The following is a 22,642-nucleotide window of genomic DNA, read 5'->3' as shown; positions in this document are numbered from 1 at the left end:
GTTTGCTGTGCTGGCCCAGGGTGTGGGACAGGTGTTTGTTCACGTGCTTGGTGGCGAACCCGGAAGTGCACCAGAAATACTTCTGGTCCACTTCCAGGTCCACCAGTGAGTGAGCTGGCTTGCCAATCAGCCGCAGAGAGACCCTGAGTGCCCCCCCAGACCCAGGAGGCACCAGTCGCCAAGCCCAGAAGGCATAGTTGGGGGGCCCCCTGGCATGCTCCCCGGCGGACCCAGAAGTGGACTGGAAGTGCTTCTGGTCCACTTCCAGGTCTACTGCTGAGCACGCTGGGGATCCCCGCATCCACCCCAGCTTCCACCCACCATCTCAGCATTCACAAGCCACCTGGTACCTTGAGGTATGTAGAAAAAACATTTAAAGCTGCGTCTATGGCCGAATCGTCGAATCTCTCCGAATCAATTTGGAGGGTTCCGATTTGATTTGGAGAGATTAAAGGGTCTCCTGATTCGATTCGGATTCAGAGATTCGGCCCCCGAATCAGGCTGAATCTCTCCTGAACTGAATCAGCGGCAGGAGCTTCACACAGCCCTACTTTCAGTGTCTTGGAAGAGGGATTCTTGGATCAAATTATTGCTACTGTCTATTATACCAGTTCACCACACATTATAGCAATTCTCCTCTTACTTGCAACAGTATCACTCATGGATATCAGTGGAGATACACCAGTATACTTTTATAAGTGAGAGGACAACCACTTCCCAGTGCACGGTTGGTTCTTCAATCATATTTGCATAGTTACCTCCTTATAGGGATAGGGATTCGTATAAAGGCTTTGTATCTCAGCAGTTCCCTGTGAAATTCTTGAAAGTGCTTGAATTTCCTTTTCACTTGCCATGTAAATTCCCCATGTGTTAACTCAATAGTGTAAACATTTGGACTTGGTACCTACAGGAAAGAACAGCACAACTTTCAAACGAGTAATAACTTTTCTAGGAATTTATATAATCATTTGTCGAACATTATGGTCATTTCTTATTCATTTTAATTACAGTCTGCATTAGACACTAACCAGGACAAGCAAAGATATTACCTGTTAGAGTTATTTCAAGACTGCACATTCATAGTTTCTACAAACAATTAACTGACTTACAGAAAATTACTAGGATGAAAATTAATCACTAAGTAACATGTTAACACAATATTAGGGATTTGGGAAAAGGGGAGCAGGTTTAGGAGACAATATCTATCCAGTAACAGATATGTTCAGACCTTTGTTGTTGAGGTAAAACGCTCGACTTCCAACACTCTTACTCTAATCGGACACCCAGTTAGAAATGTCTGTATATGAGGCTCTTTGAATCCTTGAGTGTTATAAATGGTAGAAAATGGGATGCCCGCTGCAAACGACCATGGAAAATAGCAATTAGTTTAAAGACCATTTTAAACTATGAACAAGACTGTATTAGTGAAAAGATAATGTAACAAGTTAACACAGTTTACTGCAAATCCTAAATTCTTGTCTTATGTTTTGCAAAAAAATATCAGCCATTTTTTAACCAATTACACCAAAGTTCACATATGTTCACATTAAATAACCTGACTTAAAGAATTCAGATGCCAAGTACAACATTTCCTGGTGATAAAATGGGGTCAATGGTTGATTAAGGACACACAGTGGAACTTCAGCAGTTGGCATTTTGCTAACCAATGCATTTCATAATTCATGCAAAGATTTCCTCAGCAAAGATACTGAGAAAGATACTGCTGTACTAAGGTCTTGGCTAAGACTTCATCAATATTACAAAATACTATAGTTCTTCAGCTATCCCTCAATATGAGAATGATGTTTGCCGGGGGGCGATTATTGATGAGTTTTAAGGTGTCTGAAGATTCCAATCTGTGCTTTGCAAGTTTTTCCACAGATATGACAGGTGGTGCTGGGGGTGGGGTGGGGCAGGGTGGCGGGCACAGCTGTCAGCCAGGGCGTTGTGCTTTCCTTCCTCCTCTGCTATTTTTCGGCTTCCTGAGTAAGACAATTCTCTTTGAAATGGGCTGTAGCTTGATGTATGGTGCAGCACCACTGAGACCTGTTGCCAGCCAGCACTTTCCATTTTGGAAGGTTGATGCTACCCTTCTTAAAGTATGCTTTCAGGGTGTTCTTGTAGAGCTTCTTCTGTCCTCCACAGATCCTCTTACCATGACTAAGTTGAGAGAAGAAGACTTGCTTCAGGAGACTAGTGTCAGCCATCCACACATGGTGGCCAGCCCAGTGGAGTTCATATTTCATGATCTTTGCCTCATTGCTGGTTATGTTAGCTACAGAGAGGGTGCTGGCATTGATGCAGTCATCTTCCCATGTAATGGAAAGGATCTCCCCAAGGCAACACTGAGGAAACCATTCCAGGTGCTTAAGATGGCTTCAATATGTCACCCATGCCTCACATCTATAGAGGAGTGTGGGGATAACCACTGCATTGTAGACCAGGATCTTAGTTTCCATCTGCAGATCTCAGTCGGCAAAGACATGATGAAACGTCTTTCCAAAGGGTACACTGGCACAGAGAATCCTAGACTTGATTTCTACATCAAGACTGACTGACTGAGAAAGGTGGCTACCAAGGTATGGGAAAAGCTCAGCATTTGCAGGAGTTCTTCACCAATGGTAATTTGTTGGGGGGGGAGGGCAGCGTGTGCTGAGGCAGGCTGATGGCGCACCTTCATCTTCCCAATATTAAGGGAGAGTCCCACCTGAAAAAAGGTCAAGGGTGGACTGTAGATTGGTCTTAGTGCATGCGAGGATAACAGTTGTTAGCATACTGAAAGTCAGTGATCCCAGCCTTGGTAACTTCTGCTTTTCTGTGAAGGCGCTGCAGGTTGAAAAGATGACAGTTTATTTGATACTCAACCCCAATTCTGGGAGGAAAGCGGTCATGGATGAGAATCAAAATCACAGCAAGGTAGACGGAGAAATGGGTCGGGCGATGATGCAGCCCTGCATGATACCAGTACGGATGGTAAATGGGTCTGTCTCTGATCCATTGCAAAGGACTGTGATGGTGATCCCATCATAGAACAGCCTGAGGATGCTGATGACCTTCAGTGGACAATCAAACCTAGACAGCATCTTCCATAAGGCTTCACAAATTGATGGAGTCGAAGGCTTTGCTTAGGTCAATGAATGCCATAAACAGCTGGTGTTGCTCTCCATGCTTCTCCTGGATCTGCTGTGCAATGAAAGTCATGTCGGTGGTACCCTGAGATGGTGTAAAGCCACAGTGGGATTCTAGAAGGACGTCTTCGGCAAGGCAGAGAAGGCAATTCAGAAGGATGCAAGTAAATTTTCCTGTCAACGGAGAGGAGGGCAATTCCTCAGTAGTTCCCACACACTGACTTGTCCCCTTTCTTGAAGATGTTCACAATGTTGGCATTCTTTAAGTCAGGTGGGGCTTCCCTGGTAACCCATATTTTAATGACAAGTTGGTGAAGTTTTTGCACTAGTGCTGTTTCACCAGCTTTGAAGACCTCTGCAGGACAGCTATCTGGTCCTGGCACCTAACTGTTCTTGATCTGAGTGATGGCATGCCAGACTTCCTTAAAGAATGGGGGATCATCAAGAGAGTCTATTACTGAGTGTTGAGGGATGGACTCAATGGTGGCAGCTGAGACCTCAGATTCATGGCTGGAGTAGAATCATGAAGTACTCCTTCCGGTGTTGTTTGATGGACACATTATCTGTGAGAAAGGTGGAGCCATCCTGGGATCGCAAGGGGGTTGGGCTGTTGGAACATGGCCCATGGATGGCTTTTATTGCTTGAAAGAAGCTTCTCATGTCATGTTGACCAGCAAAACTCTGGATTTCCATGGCCTTCACTGGCCACCACTGGTTCTCGATGTCCCATAGCCTCCTCTGAACTACAGCTTTAAGCCAGTAGCAAGCCCCTCGGTTTTGCTGGTTGGAGGGTTCATTTTGCCAACTGCAGAACATGGTTCTTTTCTGATGACTAAGTGCTAGGATTTCCTCATTCTTCTTGTCAAGCCAATCTTGGTGATAGAAAGTAGAGTATCCAATGACTCAATGCATGCCTTCTGAATAAAGTTTTTAAGTTCCTCCCAATGTGCCTAGATGTCCTTGATGACATCAGGTAGGTCTGAGAGCCTCTCAGCAAGGTGTTACTGAAGAGCCTTGTATCTAGCTTGGTCTTGGAGTGCCTTGATGTTAAATCTCTTCTGTATTCCTTTCGGCTCTTTACGGTGTTGTGGGGCAAGCTGCATGTCCATGATTGATCTGACTAAACAGTGGTTCATCCAACAGTCATCTGCACCTCTCAGGTGATATGGATGGTATGATCATGAGCTCTGACAATAATATAGTCAAGATGGTGCCAGTTATTGGAGCGTGGGTGTTTCCAAGTGGTCTCATATTTGCCACTCTGTCTGGAGATACTATTTGTGCTGAGTAAGTCAAGCTCTGCACATTTGCTGAGGAGGATACCACTGGAATTGACTTCCCCAACACCCTCTTTCCCAGTGGTGCCACTCCAAAGTTCAGAATATCGCCCAACTCTTCTGTTGAAGTCACGCATGAGGAAGAGCTTGTCCTCCTTGGCAGTGGCAGTCTGGACTGTGTCAAGAGCACAGTAAAATTGTTCCCTGTTAACTTCTTCATCGTCAAGTGTGGGGGCGTACACACTGACTGTAGCATACTGGTTGTTACTGCGCTTGAGGTGGAGTCATAAGGTGTTCATTAATGCCTACAGAGGGTTCTGAAAGCTGACTGACAATCTTGTTCTTGATGGCAAAAGCCAACCCTGTGAATGCACCTCTCTTCAGGTGACTTTCCTTTCCAAAAAAAAAGTAAAACCTTCTTCCAGCTGGCCTTCAGCTGCCCAGTGGGTCTCACTTAGGGCAGCAATATCAATGTTATATCTTGCAAGTTCTCTAGCTACTACGGTGGTTTTTCTTTCAGGACCCTCACTGTTCAGGGAGTCTATGAGCGTGCAGACGTTGCATGGGGCAAATTCCATCCGCCCCAGCGCACCAACGTCTTACCCATCAAGGTTGCTAATGTTTTTGGGACTCTGCCAAAATAAACCAACATTGCCAATCTCTGCAGTATAGGATATTTGCGGGTAATTTGTGAGATGTGATCAGGAATAATTAAGATAAATCAAATAAGAGAGCAAAGTCTGTTGTATTTTCTAGACTGTAATGTTTCCTGACTTGCTGTTTCATAAATATCTGTAATTTTCAGTTATTCTTCTAGATATTAGTGGAAACTCAAAGCATGAAAAGCAAGTGTTCAGAGTGTTAGAAATCTTGAGTAAATTAGTTGTGATTTTTTTTTAAAGCAGAATCTATTAACTAGAAATGTGCAGGTAACAGACAGATGCTATGGCATACACCTGCTGGGTCAAAATAGAATGAAAGGCTTCTAACTGAAAAATATACGTAAGCAAGGAAATGCAGGCCTGTCCATCAATGATGGCTGGAGATCATTAAGGCCTGACCTATAGTTAACTGGAGTTTTTCCACTATTCCAATATGTTTTGGAACTGCAAATGATAGTTCAGTCCTGTAGGGTGCAAAGCAACTATTAAAAGGTAGTGTGAATCCTCAATTCCAGTTTCTGTTCTCCAGAACAATTGACATTTTCAATGCTGAGTTGAAGGAGAATCTTGAGTTCTGAGCTGAAATATTTTTCCTTACTTTATAGTGTAAGCTATTGTAAGATGGAAGTACAACAGGTTACAAGCACTTAGAGTTGTTATCAACAATTTGCTGTCAAATGTAAGGCTATATGAAGTGAATTCACAAAGGGGCTATTCTCAATCCAGTGCTATTCAATATTTTCATATGGGGATAATGAAAGAAAAAGGATATTTATTAAGTCTGCAGGTGATACTAAGCGTGGTGAATTTGCAAGTACTCTCAAGAACAAGATTAGAAATCAAAATGATTTGCACAAATAGAGAAATGGTCCTAAATTAATAGGATGCAAGGCTATTGCAAAAAAGAAGGTTATAAATGGTTCTCTATGTCCACTGGGGATAGGACAAGATGGAAAGGTCTTAAATTGCAGCACAGGAGATTTAGGTTAGACCACAGGTGTCAAATGTAAGGGCCCAAGGGCCAGATATGGTCCACACAGCCTGTTCAATTGGCCTATGGGGCTCCCAGAGGGACCAGGAATTGAGGGGTGGGTTGAGTGGTGTCAGGGCCTGTCACCAAACCCTCAGATATAGAGCCCCACTAGGGTTGCTTGTCAGTGGCAGGAGAGGGATAAGCAATAGCTACATTAACCCCACTGCTCACACTACCACTGCTGCTTACCATGCTACCACTCATGAGGCCCACATCTGGCCCAAGAGGAGCCCCGCTGTTTGGATCCAGCCTGAGGGCACAGATGAGTTGGACACCCTTCAGTTAGTCATCCGGAAAATCTTTTCTGAAGGCTGGGATAGTGAAGCACAAGGGTAGATGAGCTCAAGAGGTTGTGAAATATCCATTGTTCGAGGTTAAGTACAAAGTAGACAAATATCTGTCAGGAAGGCTTTAAGCTGAGCTGATCCTGATTTGGGACAAGGAGGTGGATTAGATGATCCCTTCCAGATCCTGCCAGCCTTATTTCCCATGAATTTCATGAGCTCTCACTCTGGGGGGGTTCAGTGCCTGTTAGGAGTTACTCACTATTTTATGGTAATGGACTAAGTTTTATAGTCCTGAAGAAACAAATGCAGACTTTCACAAAGCCCCACAAGAGCTGTCAGCATCTCAGATTATCCCATTCTCACATCACCCTCGCTCCTGCAGGCAATCCGATCGAAAGCTTCATCTTCCCCTCAGAGACTCTCACTTACTAAATCCAAGTGGGACATATGGTGGAAACAGAAGGACACAAACTCACCAGGTGTTTTTGGTTCATTTAACACGTCAGAATCCACCTCTTCTCCCTCAAAGTGGAGCTCCCTCGTGTCCAGGCTCTCTATTATATTGCTCATGTCTGCAGCAATTTTTTTCAGCGTAGAAGTATCTACTGGTTTTTCCCTTTTCAGTGACATCTCAGGTGCTCGCACTCCAATAACACAGGGGGCTGTTTAAGAGAAAGGGGAAGACTGGTTATTTCTATTTGTCCAATATAATGCCATTAAAGGACTGGGTGGGTGCTAAGGAACTGTTTGGGATTTTGTTGCCTGGCACGTGGCAGTCTCTGGCCTCCTACCCATCACTCTGGCAGCCTAACTCAAATAGAAATGTGTTAATTTGGACACCTCTATAACTCCTACGATGTACCCCCACAACACAGCTGTCCCAACGTCCACAAAATAATGCAATCACCCAGGGATACAGGAAACATTGAATGAAGTTTTAGACCAAAATGGAAACTTCCCTTGACTTCAGCAGAAGCTTGCTCTGGTTTCAGGATTTTAATATTACTATCTTAAATGGACCATGATAACGTTTGCAGTTTTGGCCTAAAAGAGCGTCCTTCACAATAGAATGATGCTTAGAAAGGCTTTCTTCTACTGGCTTCAAAATGGGAAGGAAATCTTGCACATGAACCTGCCTGGTCAGTGTAGCTAATTGTGTTTTAATTGTCTGTGATAAAAATGAAAAATACAACTCATTTTCCTGCCTGGCTGACTGATATTACTTTCTAGAACTAATTCACCTGTAGCTACATTTTCAAAGCTATGGCACATGGAGGAAAAAAAGCTTAAAGTCAATGGGTATTTTTGTTCACTGCTTTTGTGATGAAAAGAACAAAATTAATTCCTTGTATTAATATTAACATGTCTTCTCTTTTTGTTCTATTTAAAATATTGACATGGCTCACACCACCATAGCTTTGTAGTGCCTTGTACTCTTCAATGTATTTATCCTTGGAACACACTTGTGAGGTAGCAGTACTATTATTATACTATTAACCCCATTTTAGAGGAGGGGACCTGAAGCAGAGCGAGACTAAGAGACTTGCCCATGGTTACTCTGAAAGGCTGTGGCAGAGGGGCTACTTGGATAACAAACTGTCCACATTGTCAGCTAACTTCCCAAGCCATTATTCCTTGTAAAAAGTTACAAAGCGTTTGGGTTAATAAACTTAGTCTGCAGGAGACTACCCCTCATAACCGTTGTTTGTGGAAGAAGCAAGACAGAGAAAATGAAATTTGTATCAGAGTCAGGTCACCTATGCATAAGCAGCAGCATTTTGGGAGACTTTAGCTGTGTTTATGACTAAAGTATTCTTCTCTTCTACCTTCCTATATCAGAAACTTGAATGGTAGAAAATGGAAAATAGTAGACACTACACCAGTCCAATAATATCTTACACCCCTTTTCTTTACTTATGATTTTTTTAAAGCTCTGTTTTCTTCTGCCCCAATATTGAATTCAGGAATCCTTATTCAGACAAAGTAGCAGAACTGCTTGCTCATATGAATAGTCTCATAGCTTCAACAAGATTTACTGAGCTGAGTGCTGCTCAATGTGATTACAGGTTGCAGACTCCCATCCTCAGTCATTAAACACAGTTATGCTAAACCGATGATAACACCCTCCTACACAACTACGTGATAAAAGAATTCCCTCAACCTTTGCACTCATCATAAAAAACACACAAGCTTGACAACTATGTTCTCAGATGGTACAGATTGACGTGGTTTTATTCTAGTCCGTGCAGGTATACCTAGTTGTGTCAGCTGAAGATCTGACCCTGTGTAAAGAAATGTTCTACAAAATCATGTTGTTGCTGCTGTTAAAATCTGCAAAAAACATTTGCAATTGTTATTAAATTTGATTGTTTGGAAAGTGAAGGAAAAGGATTTGTGAAATAATTCATGTATACACACAGTAATTCATGTATTTAGATGCTGTTGAAGAAATACTCTACCATTTGTCTTGAGGCCATGTTAAAACTATATTAAGTCTTATTATTATGCAATAGTAATATTATATAAACTGTGTCATTCTCAAAAAGGGAAAAATTGACTTCTTCAGAAAGAGAACACCCAAATTCTACCCAGCAAGAATGAAGAAACGCTGGCTCAGATTTTCCTCTCAGTTATACCACACTAAACCTTGAACCCTCCATTTCGTTTGTATAACAACGGTGTTGGATCTTTGTGCAAGAACTGTAGCGGCTCCGACCCCTTCGGACAGCCGGTGTGGCCATTTACGTCACAAAAGAACGAGTTCTCAACTGGACAACAACTGATGAGTCCTCTGGCTTGCTGCAGGCCAAAGGAGGACTTTCAAGTAATTTCTAGAGGCCTTTCTGTCTCACCTACACACAGAAATCATATCCTAACTCTTCCTTTCCAAGGACAGGAACTAAACAGACCACGCAAAATAAAAAAACAAAAAAACCCCAACAAACCAACAAAAAGTCTCATTGTCAACTTCTCTTCTACCCTGATGTACAGCATGCTTTTAACATGAGTTCTGCGTTAACTTGGAAAAAACTAGGCTGCATTTTTCCTTGCCCTGACAAGATTCACAGGCAACTCACTTGTGGCCAGAAGCCCTATGCTTTGTCTGCTGTTATTTAATAATGATCCCACTGTTCAGCACCTTGCCTGGACCTGCCTGAATTCATCATATGGTATGTAAATTAGTCACACAAGCCAGTTTTCCTTCCAACAAGTGGCCACATTTAACAGTCCTTTCAAACCACCCTGTTGTTAGATAGCGATGGCCCAATGTTGGCCTGATTTCACCACTGGAGTTTCACCTGGTATGCACTGAGCTATCGTGGATGCGACTGCATTTACCTCTAGAGAAAATAAAAGCCTGTGTAAAATTGCAAATGTTTCTAAACAGGGGGGTCTCCTCTTGCACTCAAACCACCAGCCCAGCAGCAGCTTTTGAAGTGACCCAGAGAGGACAGAAGTGCGATTCCTCAGTGGGCACTGAACACAATACTGCTCCCCGACAATCAAGATGAGCTTTGCCATGGACATTACTGGGTGAAGGAAAAAAATCCTCTGGCATTGCAGAGAGGGTGCCTTTCACTTTCCTTCCCACGTTGCTACTTCGTGTCATTATTTTTTTTACTAGGACATTTCCATCTTTAAAAACCCAAGGCCTTCAAGAGCCTGCCATTTTGTATTTATTCTGTTTCAATTCAAATTTGGAAAGCAAACATACTTTTCCTCAGTCTGAAAATATGTGTCCTTCCCTGCTAGGTTTTGCCGGATGACTCTTGTTGGCAATCAGACTAGAACGCTTCCCTAAAGGAGAAGATTTGCATGGCCAAAGTCAACACAAGCAGAGAAGGATCACATGCTGCACAAAAGTGTTTATCCTGGAGGATAAGAATCAGCAAACAAGTGCCTGATAATGCAGAGCTAATGTTGCAGATGTACACAGAGTAGATGAATGGGATCAGTTATAACTGTCCCCACCTCCCCTATGCTCTTCATTGTGCCAGGCACAGAAGAGTCCTGTCTATCAAATGAACTGACATAATAAGTTAATGGATAAACTATTAACTAAAGTATTTATTTGCTAAGAGCTACAGTAGGACTGTTTGCTAGGGAGAACTTGGGAAATAATTGTGGCTTCACAGTACTGTCCATATAGCACCAGGCAGCAGAGTGGAGCTGACCCAAGCAGGGGTGGGAAGGTATTCTGGGCAAAGCAAGGGCAGGGGAGACAACTCCCAGAGCCACAATTCTTTCCCTGAGATGCTTTGGGGTGAGGCAGCAAGGTGTTTCCTGTTATTTAATCTTTGCTGTTACTTCCTATTAAAGGCTGTATGGAAAAATCTGGCCCATCAGCAAGAATCTACCTACAGCCTGCCTGCCTCTCCCAAGTCTTGTATAAAGGCTTCCTAACACAGAGGCAGCAAATGGGAGTACGAAGGTTCAATACTACCCTGAATGTTACCGGCCTTAAGCATTGCTTCAGGGCATAGAAGGCAGGAGAAGGAAAACCCATTGAAAAAGCAGGGTCAGTAATGGACCAGAATAGAGGGTAAAGTGAAAAAGAAAGAAAGAGGAAGATTATGAAATGCAGGAGAGACAGGGAAGTAAAAATCCGAAGGCAGTATAAACACTGCATTATAGAGCACCCTGCTGCACCAACCTGACTTTTACTAGTTTTCCCTCTTTACGACAAAGCTTATGTTCTTTGCCCCAGCTGGCCTGTCTATTATAGCATGTGAGTAGCAAGTATCCCGTCAGCTAGTAAAATACGCTTTGAAATAGCAATTGATCATGATATCAGGGTTTGAATTACAGGAAAGAAAGAAGATGCAAAAGGTCATTCTGAAAAAGAGTACAATAGATGTGCAAAACCGCAAAGTAAGTGTGGCCAAACTTGCAACTTTATTACAAGTCTTATGATTTTTTTTTTAAGCCCAAGTTTTAGGAAAAAGGTGATTACGTGAGAATCCCAGCTTTCATTAAAACAAAGTTTTTATTCCTTCTGGTTATATGGGAAAACTTAAAAATGTGACCCTTAAAGGTTCAAGAATCAGGAAGCAAAAAAAAAAAAATCTCATTCCTTTTTAAAATCTTATGATTTGTTGAATCCCTGGGGCTGGCAATGCTCCCAACTTCACAAGATTCACTTAGCCCCCGTTTCTTCCTCTATGTGTGTCAGGATGGCTGATGTGTAACAGCCATCTTCATCACTTTTTAATCAGACATGCTATTTTCAATACTTATCTAACTAAATGAGAGAGCCTTCATTTAGAAAAAAATCAAGTTAACAGCCACTACTGCTTCTAGTAGAAACAGAGGTTTCTTGTTAATGCTTCTCACAGTTGGATGCTATGCACACACTTTTGTTCTCACCAAGGGAAAACCTCTTTGGTAACCTCTGCAGATTAACCTCATTTCAGTTCTCATGACTTTTCTCCTAACGAAACAACCTTCTGGAGGGGCCCATTTGAAAACGACCTCCTTCCCGTTTGTAGTTTTGTGTTATACACACAGACACGCACACTCTGCTTTGGCAGGACACAAGGTTAAAGTGTACTCACTCACTTGCTCACAGTATTCTGTGCGGACAAGACTGGGCTCATGATTATTATTTTTTTTTTAGTCTCAAGCACAAACAGCGTAGTGGGAAGGAAAAACATAACGGAGCTCCACATTCCCTGTCTTCTTTCCCTGCTGCTAGGAGACTGAGCCTACCGCCAAGGAGTTGCTGAGGCAAGCCAGCACCTAGCAGAGATGCTAAGTGCCTTCAGCAATCATTTCCTCTGCTGTGATGAATCCTACCTCTGCCAACTTGTTTCCCAAGTTCTCATCTCCTACAATTCTGAATCAGGACGGCTCCTTTCTTTGGAAATGCCTCCAGTTCAGATGGATCTCTCAAATCAGCGTACAAAAGGTAGGAGCTGCCAATTCCACTTCGCACCTATATTCCTGAGACAATGATGTACTGTTTCAGCCCAAAGCTTGCCCGCAGGCATCGAACATACAAGGAGACCCTTCTACAGTGGCTCAGAGGTCCTTCAGTCTCCATGTCTGAGTGCCTCAGGAAAGCTGGCATGCTTATGGGAGCCAACATGCATGAGCCTTCATTGTAACAGATTCCTTTCCCTTTCTCACCTCACAGATGCCGATGTGAATATAAGGCCCCACAGAATTATTCCCGTTCCAGACTAGGGTCTTCCCAAAACAAGGCTGTTCAGGTCAGCTCTAAGTTTGAGAGAATGGTGTGAGATTTGCCCCCTATGACTAGGGACAGACATTACACTTAAACCAGTTTATGTGATCAGAAACTGGTTTAAACCCATAACAGAACAGAAGTTCAGTGCACATAAACCAGTTTGAAAATGGTTGAAGCTGGTTCGAGATAAACCTGGTTGAATGTGGTATCAGACTTAATTTATTTGGGTCAAACCGGTTTATGCAATGTCTGTCCCAGACCCCTTGCTGATTTAAGATAAACTAGACACCCCCAGCATCCCAGCATGCACTCTGGGCTGGACGCTCTGCTCCACATCAGGGCTGGCTCCTCCCCTCTGCATCTGCCTGTGGCTTCTCCATGCTAAACAGGAATTATTTCCCCCCACCCCACCATCCCTCTGCTTTAGCAGACACTTCTGGATTAGCTAGCAGACCACATGCTGGTTACAGTCCGAGCTGTGGGAGAGACAAAGGCAGACAGACTTTTTGGAGCTAATCAACAGGTAGTTTAATGTCCTTCCTTGGAAAAGTTTGAGAAGAGCTGTTTGCTCCCCTCCCTTCCCATCACCACTCTCTGCTAAGCACAAATTCCCACCTCCCTTCTGCCTTTGCTGAGGTGTCTGTGTATTAGGCGGCAGACCACATGCTGGGTCTGTACTGAATCAACACATAGCTGGTAATGTCTCTCTGTTGTTTTCTTAATGGGGCAATAAACACTGAGATATGGGTGATAAACACTTTTATCAGCTCCCCTCTCCCACTCCCAGCTTGCTTGCCTGTCAGTTTGCTGCAGACAGTATGCAGAAGCAGGGGCAAAGAATTAAAAGCGCTGTATCATCAACAGATGTATGCACAGCAAACCCCTCTTTGCCTCAGAGTGCTAGCCCAGGGCTGTAACACACCCACCCATTGAGCAATCCATGGGGAAAAGCTTGGGACTGCCAGCAGGGTGCGGGTTCACACCCCTCCCTAATCAGAGCCTTGCTGGGGCCTTGCCAGCCCCCCTCAGTTTAGCTATGTGGAAGGGAAGGGAGGGCTGCTTTAGTGCCACCCGGCTTCCAGCCTTGGCCACTGCAGGCATGTGCCTGAATTTCCTCAGTCCAGAGGGATTGTCTGTATGGTTGGAAACCGGTTCAGCCTAGCCAGGGTAGACTAACCTGCAAAGGTTGAATCAATTCAGGCTCAGGCTTTTTTAGTGTCTGTCCCTAGCTGGAAAGTGACTTACAAAGCAAGATATTAAACTCAGTCCAATGAAAAGAAAGTGTGGATGCAGACATGGAAAAAGCCAACTCACAACAGACTCTGAATTTGATTGATCATCATAGATCTAAATTTAATTATTTAAACCCAACTCCACTGAAAAACAAAGAGTGTTTAACATAGTGCCTCAAGCAAGACCGCTCCTGGAAAGTACAGAATGTGCAAGTAAGGAGAAAAATTCTACGAGCACGAGGAAGTCATTAATGCCTTGTCCTCTGATGTCTGATATTTTCAGCCTTTTGGTTTGGCGTTGTTGATGTATGTATATAGCTCTTTTTGTCTGAAGTACTTACTGGCAAGCCATGAGTCAGCTATACTGTAGCAAGAAAATGCTGAATCCTTAGCACTAGGAAATCTTACCTGGACAGTTTGTATGAATCACTGTGAGATCTTGAGCAGAGTATTGGAATAAATTGTGTTATAAATCACAACTCCACCAATATCACTGAAGCTATTATTATTCATTATTTGTATCATGGCAAAGCCTATGAGCCCTAGTCATGGACCAGGCCCCATTGTGCAAGGCGCTGTACATGCACAGAACAAAACATGCTACCTGCCCCAACAGGTTGCTAATTCTCTGTAGGAAGAGAGATAAAAGGAGCATACAGATGGGAAATATAAGGAAACAATAAGATCATGTTGGTGAGCATGATCACCAGTGGTATCATCACCCTAGAAAAACTACCTACTGCTAATGGTAAGTGCTAGCAATAGGTGAGTTAAGGAGTACTGAGCACACCTACCTACAAGTGCAGACACAAATGATATTCATTCAGCATCATTCCAGAGAAGTCTTTAAACTTTGAGCAGGGGCAGGATTTAATATTCTGAACTAAAGAGCTTGAACAGATTCTTTCACCTCTCTAAATAACCTCTCTAATTAACCTGCCTCACTAATATAATTCTTTAATTGATGCCATCGTGTTAGCAATAAATGAGTCATCTAGAAATAATTGTTTATAGACATGGTAAATGTCAGCTAAACCACTGTCGTTCTTTGTGTGTGTTTGCTCCTACAAATGCATCATATTAGATCATTTAAATATCAGCAGCACTGTGATTATTGCCAAGTGAAGTACAGGAGTCAGAAACTTGCCTGGATGCTTTCCCACAGCCATATCCCACTTCAGAGTCACATGATTCCTTCCTAGCGATTCCTTTTTGTTTTAGTACTTTGCAAAGGAAATACATTACTTCATGAATACTTGCAGCTGATTTTGATTTTTTTTTAACAATTTGATGCTGATGTTACTGAACCAATTGAAACAATTCCACGAGCTTTTACATCGATGTAAGTAAGATCAGAATCTGGCCCTTTGTTGTTGTACAGATTTCAAATTACAGATTTTAAATTACTGCCTCTGTAGGTCTATCATTTACAAACAATGAACCTGTTTTCCTAGCTGGCATTAACTGCTTTGGCTTCAGTGGAACCAGGCCAGCTTATGCCAGCTGAGAATCTGGGCCTTCTCCTTTAGGAATTGGTTTACATGAAACCAGGTGCACAGAGCAGAAGTAAAATATTAATTGGTTAATACACCTAAAAAAAGGTGGTGAATTTTATAAACTCCAAATATGCTCTGAAAGGCACATTTTCCATTTGGATCTCTGATTTAGCCCAAAAATGTGCACACCTTACATACTCAGACAGCTCTCTACTGGCAACACATCCAGTTAAATAAGAATAAGCTACTCCTTCCACATCAACTGTAACTAACTTGCAAAACCGTCTGCCTTTTCCAGACAACAGTATAGGCAAGTCAGCTCCTCTTTCACCTTACATGATCCTTGATTAAAACCACAGAGCTCATGCAGATCCACCCGGCTGGAGGTTTCAGCAGAATGTCGGCAAATCAGGAGTTAACCGGGGCTGAGACTCATCGCTCAGATTCGTAGCGTATACTAGATGTTGGCATTCTGCAGTGCAAAGATGAGGGGAAGATTTTAACTCTGTATAGAAGTTACTTTTCCACGTTTAGTTTATGCATCTTCCAAAGAACTATGCCTGATAGCAGAGCAAAACAAGGCCTTATCTACTCAACTCCCTGGCATTTTTCTATTTGCTACACCATGAGTTTTGAATGCCACAGCAAAGCAGTTGCAAAGTTTCAGGGACTGCTGTCAGCATTAAGAGGTCTGGTGAATTTGAGGAAAAAAACAGAAACCCAGAAAAAGGGAAAGGCGTACAAACTGGTGTCTGGTCAGCATGCCTGGCACCTTCAAGCACTTCTGTAACTGTGGACGGACCAAAAAAAATGCTTGATAAAATCTTCTTATGTAGCAATGAGGTACTCACCTCAACCCTGCTGATTCTCTTGCTACAGTTACAAAATACCACTACCACAAACAACTTGCCTTCCAGACCAGAAGAAATAAAATCGGGAAGGGTGGGGAGTACAGGAGAACAGGGCCTTTGGGACAAGGGGCCAAGACCCCACCATAGAGGAAGTGGGGGATGCTGATTTGGAGGACAGGGGTGGAAAGAAGGTTCCTGCATGCACACTAATGGCATAGAGACAGGGGTACACGCAGTGCCCACAGCATGGCAGGGAAGGGGAGAAAAGAGAGGAAGTAGGTACACAAAGATGGCCTGGAATGGGAACGGGGGCACACAGCATCCTAACCTGAGAGAAGGACCTAAATAAGGTGCAAACAGAGGTTGGGGGAAAGTGGGGAACAGAGGGCCTGAGAGAGTGCAGGGCAGAACAGAGATACTGCCATGGGGAGGGACGTAGAGAACGTGGAGCGCTTGGCATGGTGAGCACGTGGAGCCTGCGGCACAGGGAACAGGGGGCCCTCCTGCACTGTGGGCCCGGGCCCCTACAGGGAAGCTTTGCACAGGCAGAAAGGGAGATCGCACAGAGAGCCTGCCATGGAGGCGTATGGGGGACTGGGTGGAACAGGACAACCTGCCTAGAGGGAATGGAGGGTATGAAAAGGTAGGAATCCAGATTACACAGAGTCCCTGGTTTAAAAGAGCAGGGTGGAGGCCATTCCAGGGAAAACCTGGAACAGAAGATAATGGAAGAAGTGAGGGGCCGGGGAGAAATGCAGGGGAGTCTTGGTGCACGCTGTTGGCTCAGACTAAAAAAAACAGCAAACCATGCAACCCTCTACTTCAGTTGTTTTTGGAAGATTAAGATTTCCTGTAACTACCACAGATAATTGCACGATAGACCCTTGCCAGATTATTTTATTACACACACGTAAACAGGAGAGTGCCTCCCCGCTAGCTGATGTTCATACGTCATTCGGTGCTATTCTGGGATGTATAGGAACAGGGGAGGCAGACAGATCACCACCTGCCAAATCGTATTTCTGCATTAAATTTCATGTGAGACAAGCTAAGCAAGAGCACTGGAATCCAATCTGGCACTTGAAGCCAACTGCATTAAGTGGGTTTAAGGCAGAGTTGATAAACTGGGGCATACAAAAGTTCACATAACTCTGGAGGGATACAAATTCAGCCGTGGTGTAAGAGCATGCAACTCCACTGACTTTGGCCAGGCTGTTTGTCCTTCTGCAACGGATGAATTTGGAACTAGGCATCATGCAGATTCATTCCTTTTCAGCCCATTAAGTTTTGCTCAAATGATAATATATCAAGACAGCTCAACTGCTCATTTTCCACCTACCCATGCAGGTGCCTCTCCCTAGAAGTAATTTTCTCTCTATACAGAAACCAACCAGTTGACCTGATCTGCAGACATTCTTTTCTGGGTATGCCTACACTGCCTTGGTATGGTGCCGGATAAGCTGCACCTGCTCCAATTGTGCTGTCTCCCCAGTTGGAAATACCGAAGCTGCCTTTGTGCGGCAAATGGCTTGTGAGGCTAACCCCCACCCCCCAACAGAGTTAGGTGGCCTAAAATGATTTGTGAATTTGGACTGAACTATCCTTCATCCTTTAGTTAGGAAAAGCTTCAGGCTAGGAAGTGAGTCACAAAATAGCTGTTGTAGTAATCTAGTCATTTGGGTTCTCCCCAGGAAGTGGGGAACCTACATTCAGTGGTTTCCCATGCGTGAGGGGTTCTGCGCGCACACCTCCCATGAGACTTCCCGAACAGCCCTGCTGTGGAGTATTCACCCAGGTATGGTGCTCTCAGTCTCTCCCAATGATGCCATTTGCTTTTGTACAGCGAACACTCACTAGAGAGGGGGCTGGAAGCCTCCCAGCTATGCATGGTAACCACCAAGCTATACTGTCACAGAGTCACTCACTCTGTCTCAGGAAATATGTAAGTAGTTTATACAAGATGGAGCAGCTCAAGCAAGGGAGACTGGAGAAGGGAGCCCCACTTAAGAGTACCCTATAGGTGGGTGGTGAGGCCACTCCCAAGTGGTGGGACTCCTGCTTTCAGATCCCTGCTCCAAAATTAGCAGAGAATGGATTTACCACTTACCAGTCAATATGGTTTCACCACTAGCCTGTAACAAGTATATTTACCAAATGAATTCTTTCAGCCTTTCTTCATAAACCATATTTCTCAGGCCTCTACTCATTTTTTTGCTCTCTGCTAGACTCTTTCCAATTTGTCCACATCTTTTTTTTTTTTTTTTTTTAACTGTGGGGCCCAAAACTGGACACTGTACTCCATGTGAGGCCTCATCAATGCTGAAAACAGCAGAAGAATCACTTCTCTTGATTTGCAAATGGTATTCCTGTTAATACAACCCACTATGTTGTTGGCCTTTTTTTTTGGCATCAAGAGCACACTGTTAGCTCATATTCAGTTTATGGTCCACTGCAACCTCCAGGTTCTTCTTTGCAGTACTGCAACCTAGCCAATCATTTCTGTCTGTATTTGTACATACTATTATCATCAGCTACCGAACCAAAAAATGTAATCCTTAAATTACCCTAGCTAGGACCAGATTTGCAAGGTTATTAAGGTGTTTAACTTTCACTGATATCGCATTTAAATACATTTACAAATCTGACACAAGTCATGACAGACTGCCAGTTTAGCCATTCCACAGTGTTTCTACATAACATGGCCCTGATGGATTTATACTCTTATATCCATGCTAAATGAATTGCAATTATGAGAGTTCAATTTCCTTCTTGCTGCTGCACACGGCATTCATTTTAAAACTCTTTGGAAAAAAGAAATCTACTTCAGTTCAGAAAAAGTTAGCTCTTCAGTCAATTCACTTAATAGGCTCTCATTGCTACAATTATCCTAATTATGGCTTGATAAAGGTTCTGGTACTCTAGAGCCTTTCTACATTTCATTCCTCTAGTCTAGGGTTCTTTCCGGTATGTGTTTAAGTAAAATTTACACCTTTCTCCTAGTAAATCCTGTTACAATGGGAGTCTATTGCTCTCCGTTTTCAGTAAGTCTGTTATTTACTTTATAAAGTGCTGGTGTCTAGATGCAGTATCTAGGTTTGAGACTTCACCATGCTCAGCATCCTACACACACAGTGTTAACATAGTCTTGCCCAAAAAGGCCTACAATCCAAGTATATCTGATATGAGTGAACAGGTGGCTAAAAAAAGTTCTGTTTTAAATTCTAACACTGGCTGCATGGGCTCAGCCAGGCTCATCTAATGAAGACAACTTCAGTCCTACAGCTCACACTGCATACTAACTATGGGCAGCAGACTTTCTTCTTATCTACACAGCACTCTGATTGAATTCATTAGACGAACAAGCTTTGTGAGAAAAAAATCATATTTTTATTTTGGACCAACTTGCATAGCTGGGAGTGATGAGACGCAAGCTTTCAGGCTTCAGAATACCTTTCATTAAATCTGAGAAAGCAGCCGTCACAAACAGTGTGAACTGGAACAACTGCTTTCGATTGCACCCAAGTATGTTCACCTCAAAAACCTTGCTTCTCTCAGGCCAGGACCATCAGGGCTACACCACACCACTTCTCCATTGATTTCATTAGCAGCTTCTTGCATGGCTCAATAGGAGTATAAAAGCCTGTCAATCACTAGGATTTTGCTCTCTCTCTAAATGACTGAAATTATGCTCAACATATGTGTCTTCTTCTAGCTTAACCAAAAAGCATGAAAAATACATATTCACAAACCCAGATTCTATATGCAGCCACTTATGTACCACCAGGGCTAAATATGAGCTTATCGGAGCTGGGAATCTGGAACTTGTTTTTCTTATTGAGTTGTTCCTAAAAAGGGATATGCGTGGGGGACAAGCTCCAGTGCTGATGCAGGAATGGTCCCAAGAGATCTCGTCTCTGACTTTTCATGGGACTGTACAGCACACTAGGGGTTACTCATGCAAGCAAAGGTTGAATGAGTGGGAATGCTATCATTGTGGGACAGTACTGGGAGAGGAATTATGAACTTGGTTCATGTGTCAAAATAACTTGCACAAACTTGCCACCTGAGGCCCTTAAGGATATGTTGTTGGCAAGGAAGCAAGCAGGTAAAGATGAATCTTATAAACTAACTGAACAGATGCATAAGCTTGTGTGAGCAAGGGCTTACTTCATAAGATGACATTGTAAGGATATGAAACGCCATAGCTTTACACGAGAAAGTAGGGTGGTAGCCTCCCTGTTAACAGGGACAGTCATTTGCACTATGGACTACATAACTAGAGATTGGGTCCTGACAAAGTTAATTACAAATACCAAAACTTAGCAGCAGCGATTTTGGAATTAAACATGCATAAGCTGTTATAATGTTAAAAGTATTCGATTCAGATTTCCGTTGCATAGGTGTAAATCTGGAGGGGATGCTTAATCTTCAGATGTAGACCTGCTGAATGGTGATCAGAAACAGGTCTTTTAATGGTAACACGTTCATTATAAAGTCATAGCAGAAATAGCACAGCAGTCGTTACGGTAAATGTCTTTGTTAAATAAAACTAAACACCTGCAGATCTGTGCACAGTGGCATACAGATGAACTGTGCCAGAAGAACACTTTGTAAGGCTCCTTAAAACAACTGTTTCCTAGATTATTCTCACCTTAAAAATATAAAACCCATGACATGAAGCTCATATTGGATGCAGGTGGTTAGAGATGTGTTTAAATTTGGACTTTGTTTTATACGATGACTGCAAAGCAATCCCTTGACTGGACATCAGCCTCTTTTCTCCTCTTCCCCCTTACACATTGGTCCTGACCTAAGTCAGTGATCTTTTCAGTAGCAAAATATGCAAGTTGTTGTAGTTGCCATTATTCACAGTGACATTTGTGTAACAATCCACTATGCTGTAGCTATTTAATAATCTGGAAACACTCTTTAATTCTTGGTAGAGCACTTATATACTAACCCTATTCAATTAATCCCTCTCTGAGTGACTGTAAACAAGAGCATTACCGATATTGCTAATGTATTTAAATGTTGAACCCACAGTCCCTTGCTAGTGAGTGGATACCTACATATGGCCAATAGTAAAAGGAGATGAAATATTAAATTTTATCAACTGTAATGCCCATTTGGTGCATTACTGCTCAGCCGGATGTCAACTAGTCATCCTGCTTCTGCTGATATCAAATCAATACTTTTATATTTTATTTAGAAACAAAGATGTGAGGGTTCAGATATACAACCTATGTCTTGTTTGTGCCTCCACTTTCTCAAAGAAATGGCCATGATGAAATGATAAAGTCAGTAGGATCAGGCCAAATTGTAGGAGTTTCAAACTGGCTTTGGCTCATCTGTTTTGTTTTAGGAGTCTGATATAAAGCCAACTGGAGTCAGCTGGAATCTTTCCACTCTCTTAATGGACATTGCCTTCAGACCCGAGGGCATATCCCCACACTGCTTTTCAGACAGACAGCATAAGAAATATCTTCATAGAAAAATGTGTTTTATAAGATTACATATTTTCAGCATTTATAGTGTTTTTAGTACCCAGCTCAGCAATCTTAGGTAGTCAAAGATTGGGTGACTGGGCACTCAGGAAACTAGTGATAAGAAATACCAGAGACAAATTTCTGAGTGAAATGCATGTGTGACATACTTTTCCTTCGGGAAAGTATTCTCTTTTGACTGTTTCCAGGATCATCTAACCACGAGAGATATGTAACAGTTGCAATGCAGAAGGCAGATCCCAGTGCTGACAGGTTCAGTGGCAGTGGCCAAGAACTCCGGAAAATACCAAACAATTCATACATTGCATTTTTAGGAGAAATGTCACCATAGACCTGCATTTTACTGAAGGACTGCAAAGCCCGAGTAAAGAGAGAATATGTGTACAAAATGAAATGACTCTAGCCATTCTTTTAACTTCCATCTCAGAGAAATAAAAGAGCTTTGCTTCACTCACAGCTAAGCATCTCCTAGCTTTAGTTTGTAGTGAGTTCACTTTACCTCACAATGGATTTGCCATGAAAATGTTTAGGGCATCACAAGTTATTTAAACCATACCATAAGGATGCATTATTATTATTAGTGGTAACAATACAAAAACAAACAACCAACCCTTACACTAGGAGCTATACAAATAAATAGGAAATATAATTGTTAGCTCTAAGCATTTGTGTTGAATTTGAAAAAAAGAAAAGAAAAAGACAAAGCAACTTAATCCAGTGACCAGAAAACAGACTGATTTTACACAGGAGGAAACAGACACCAGTGGGAGACAGAAGTGAAAATTTGCATTCGATCTGGCCCCTGAAACGCTCTACAGCCACGACCTAACACAAGTGCATGGCTGCAGAGTGCTTTAAAAGGGCCTGATCCTGCAACAAAGCAGAGCGCCTTCATTTGCTCGTGTGTGTGCACATTGGGAGCTGGGCTGGGCTGGGCTGATGCGGCGCAGTCCCACACCCGGCACTGTTTTCACAAAGGGAG

General features: G+C 42.9%; 1 protein-coding gene across 11 annotated transcripts in view; it reads right to left on the bottom strand.

Moving 5' to 3' along the window:
- Positions 1 to 22,642, bottom strand: part of PLD1 (phospholipase D1) — a 144,769-nt gene that overhangs the window by 82,064 nt on the left and 40,063 nt on the right. For 10 of the 11 annotated variants that reach the window (XM_025201771.1, XM_025201770.1, XM_025201774.1 and 7 more), the window contains 3 exons: positions 6,864 to 7,049; positions 1,229 to 1,356; positions 759 to 904 (listed from right to left, as the gene is read on the bottom strand). In XM_025201771.1, the coding sequence (XP_025057556.1) occupies positions 759 to 904; positions 1,229 to 1,356; positions 6,864 to 7,017 (428 nt within the window). In that variant the 5' untranslated portion in view covers positions 7,018 to 7,049. Of the gene's footprint in view, positions 1 to 758; positions 905 to 1,228; positions 1,358 to 6,863; positions 7,050 to 22,642 lie in introns of those variants that run through there. The other variant, XM_025201776.1, reaches the window with a different exon arrangement.

The sequence above is a fragment of the Alligator sinensis genome, unplaced genomic scaffold (assembly GCF_000455745.1).
Source record: "Alligator sinensis unplaced genomic scaffold, ASM45574v1 scaffold379_1, whole genome shotgun sequence".
Lineage (NCBI taxonomy): Eukaryota > Metazoa > Chordata > Crocodylia > Alligatoridae > Alligator > Alligator sinensis.
The sequence above is the reverse complement of the archived record's forward strand: the minus strand, read 5'-3'. Positions and strand labels throughout refer to the sequence as shown.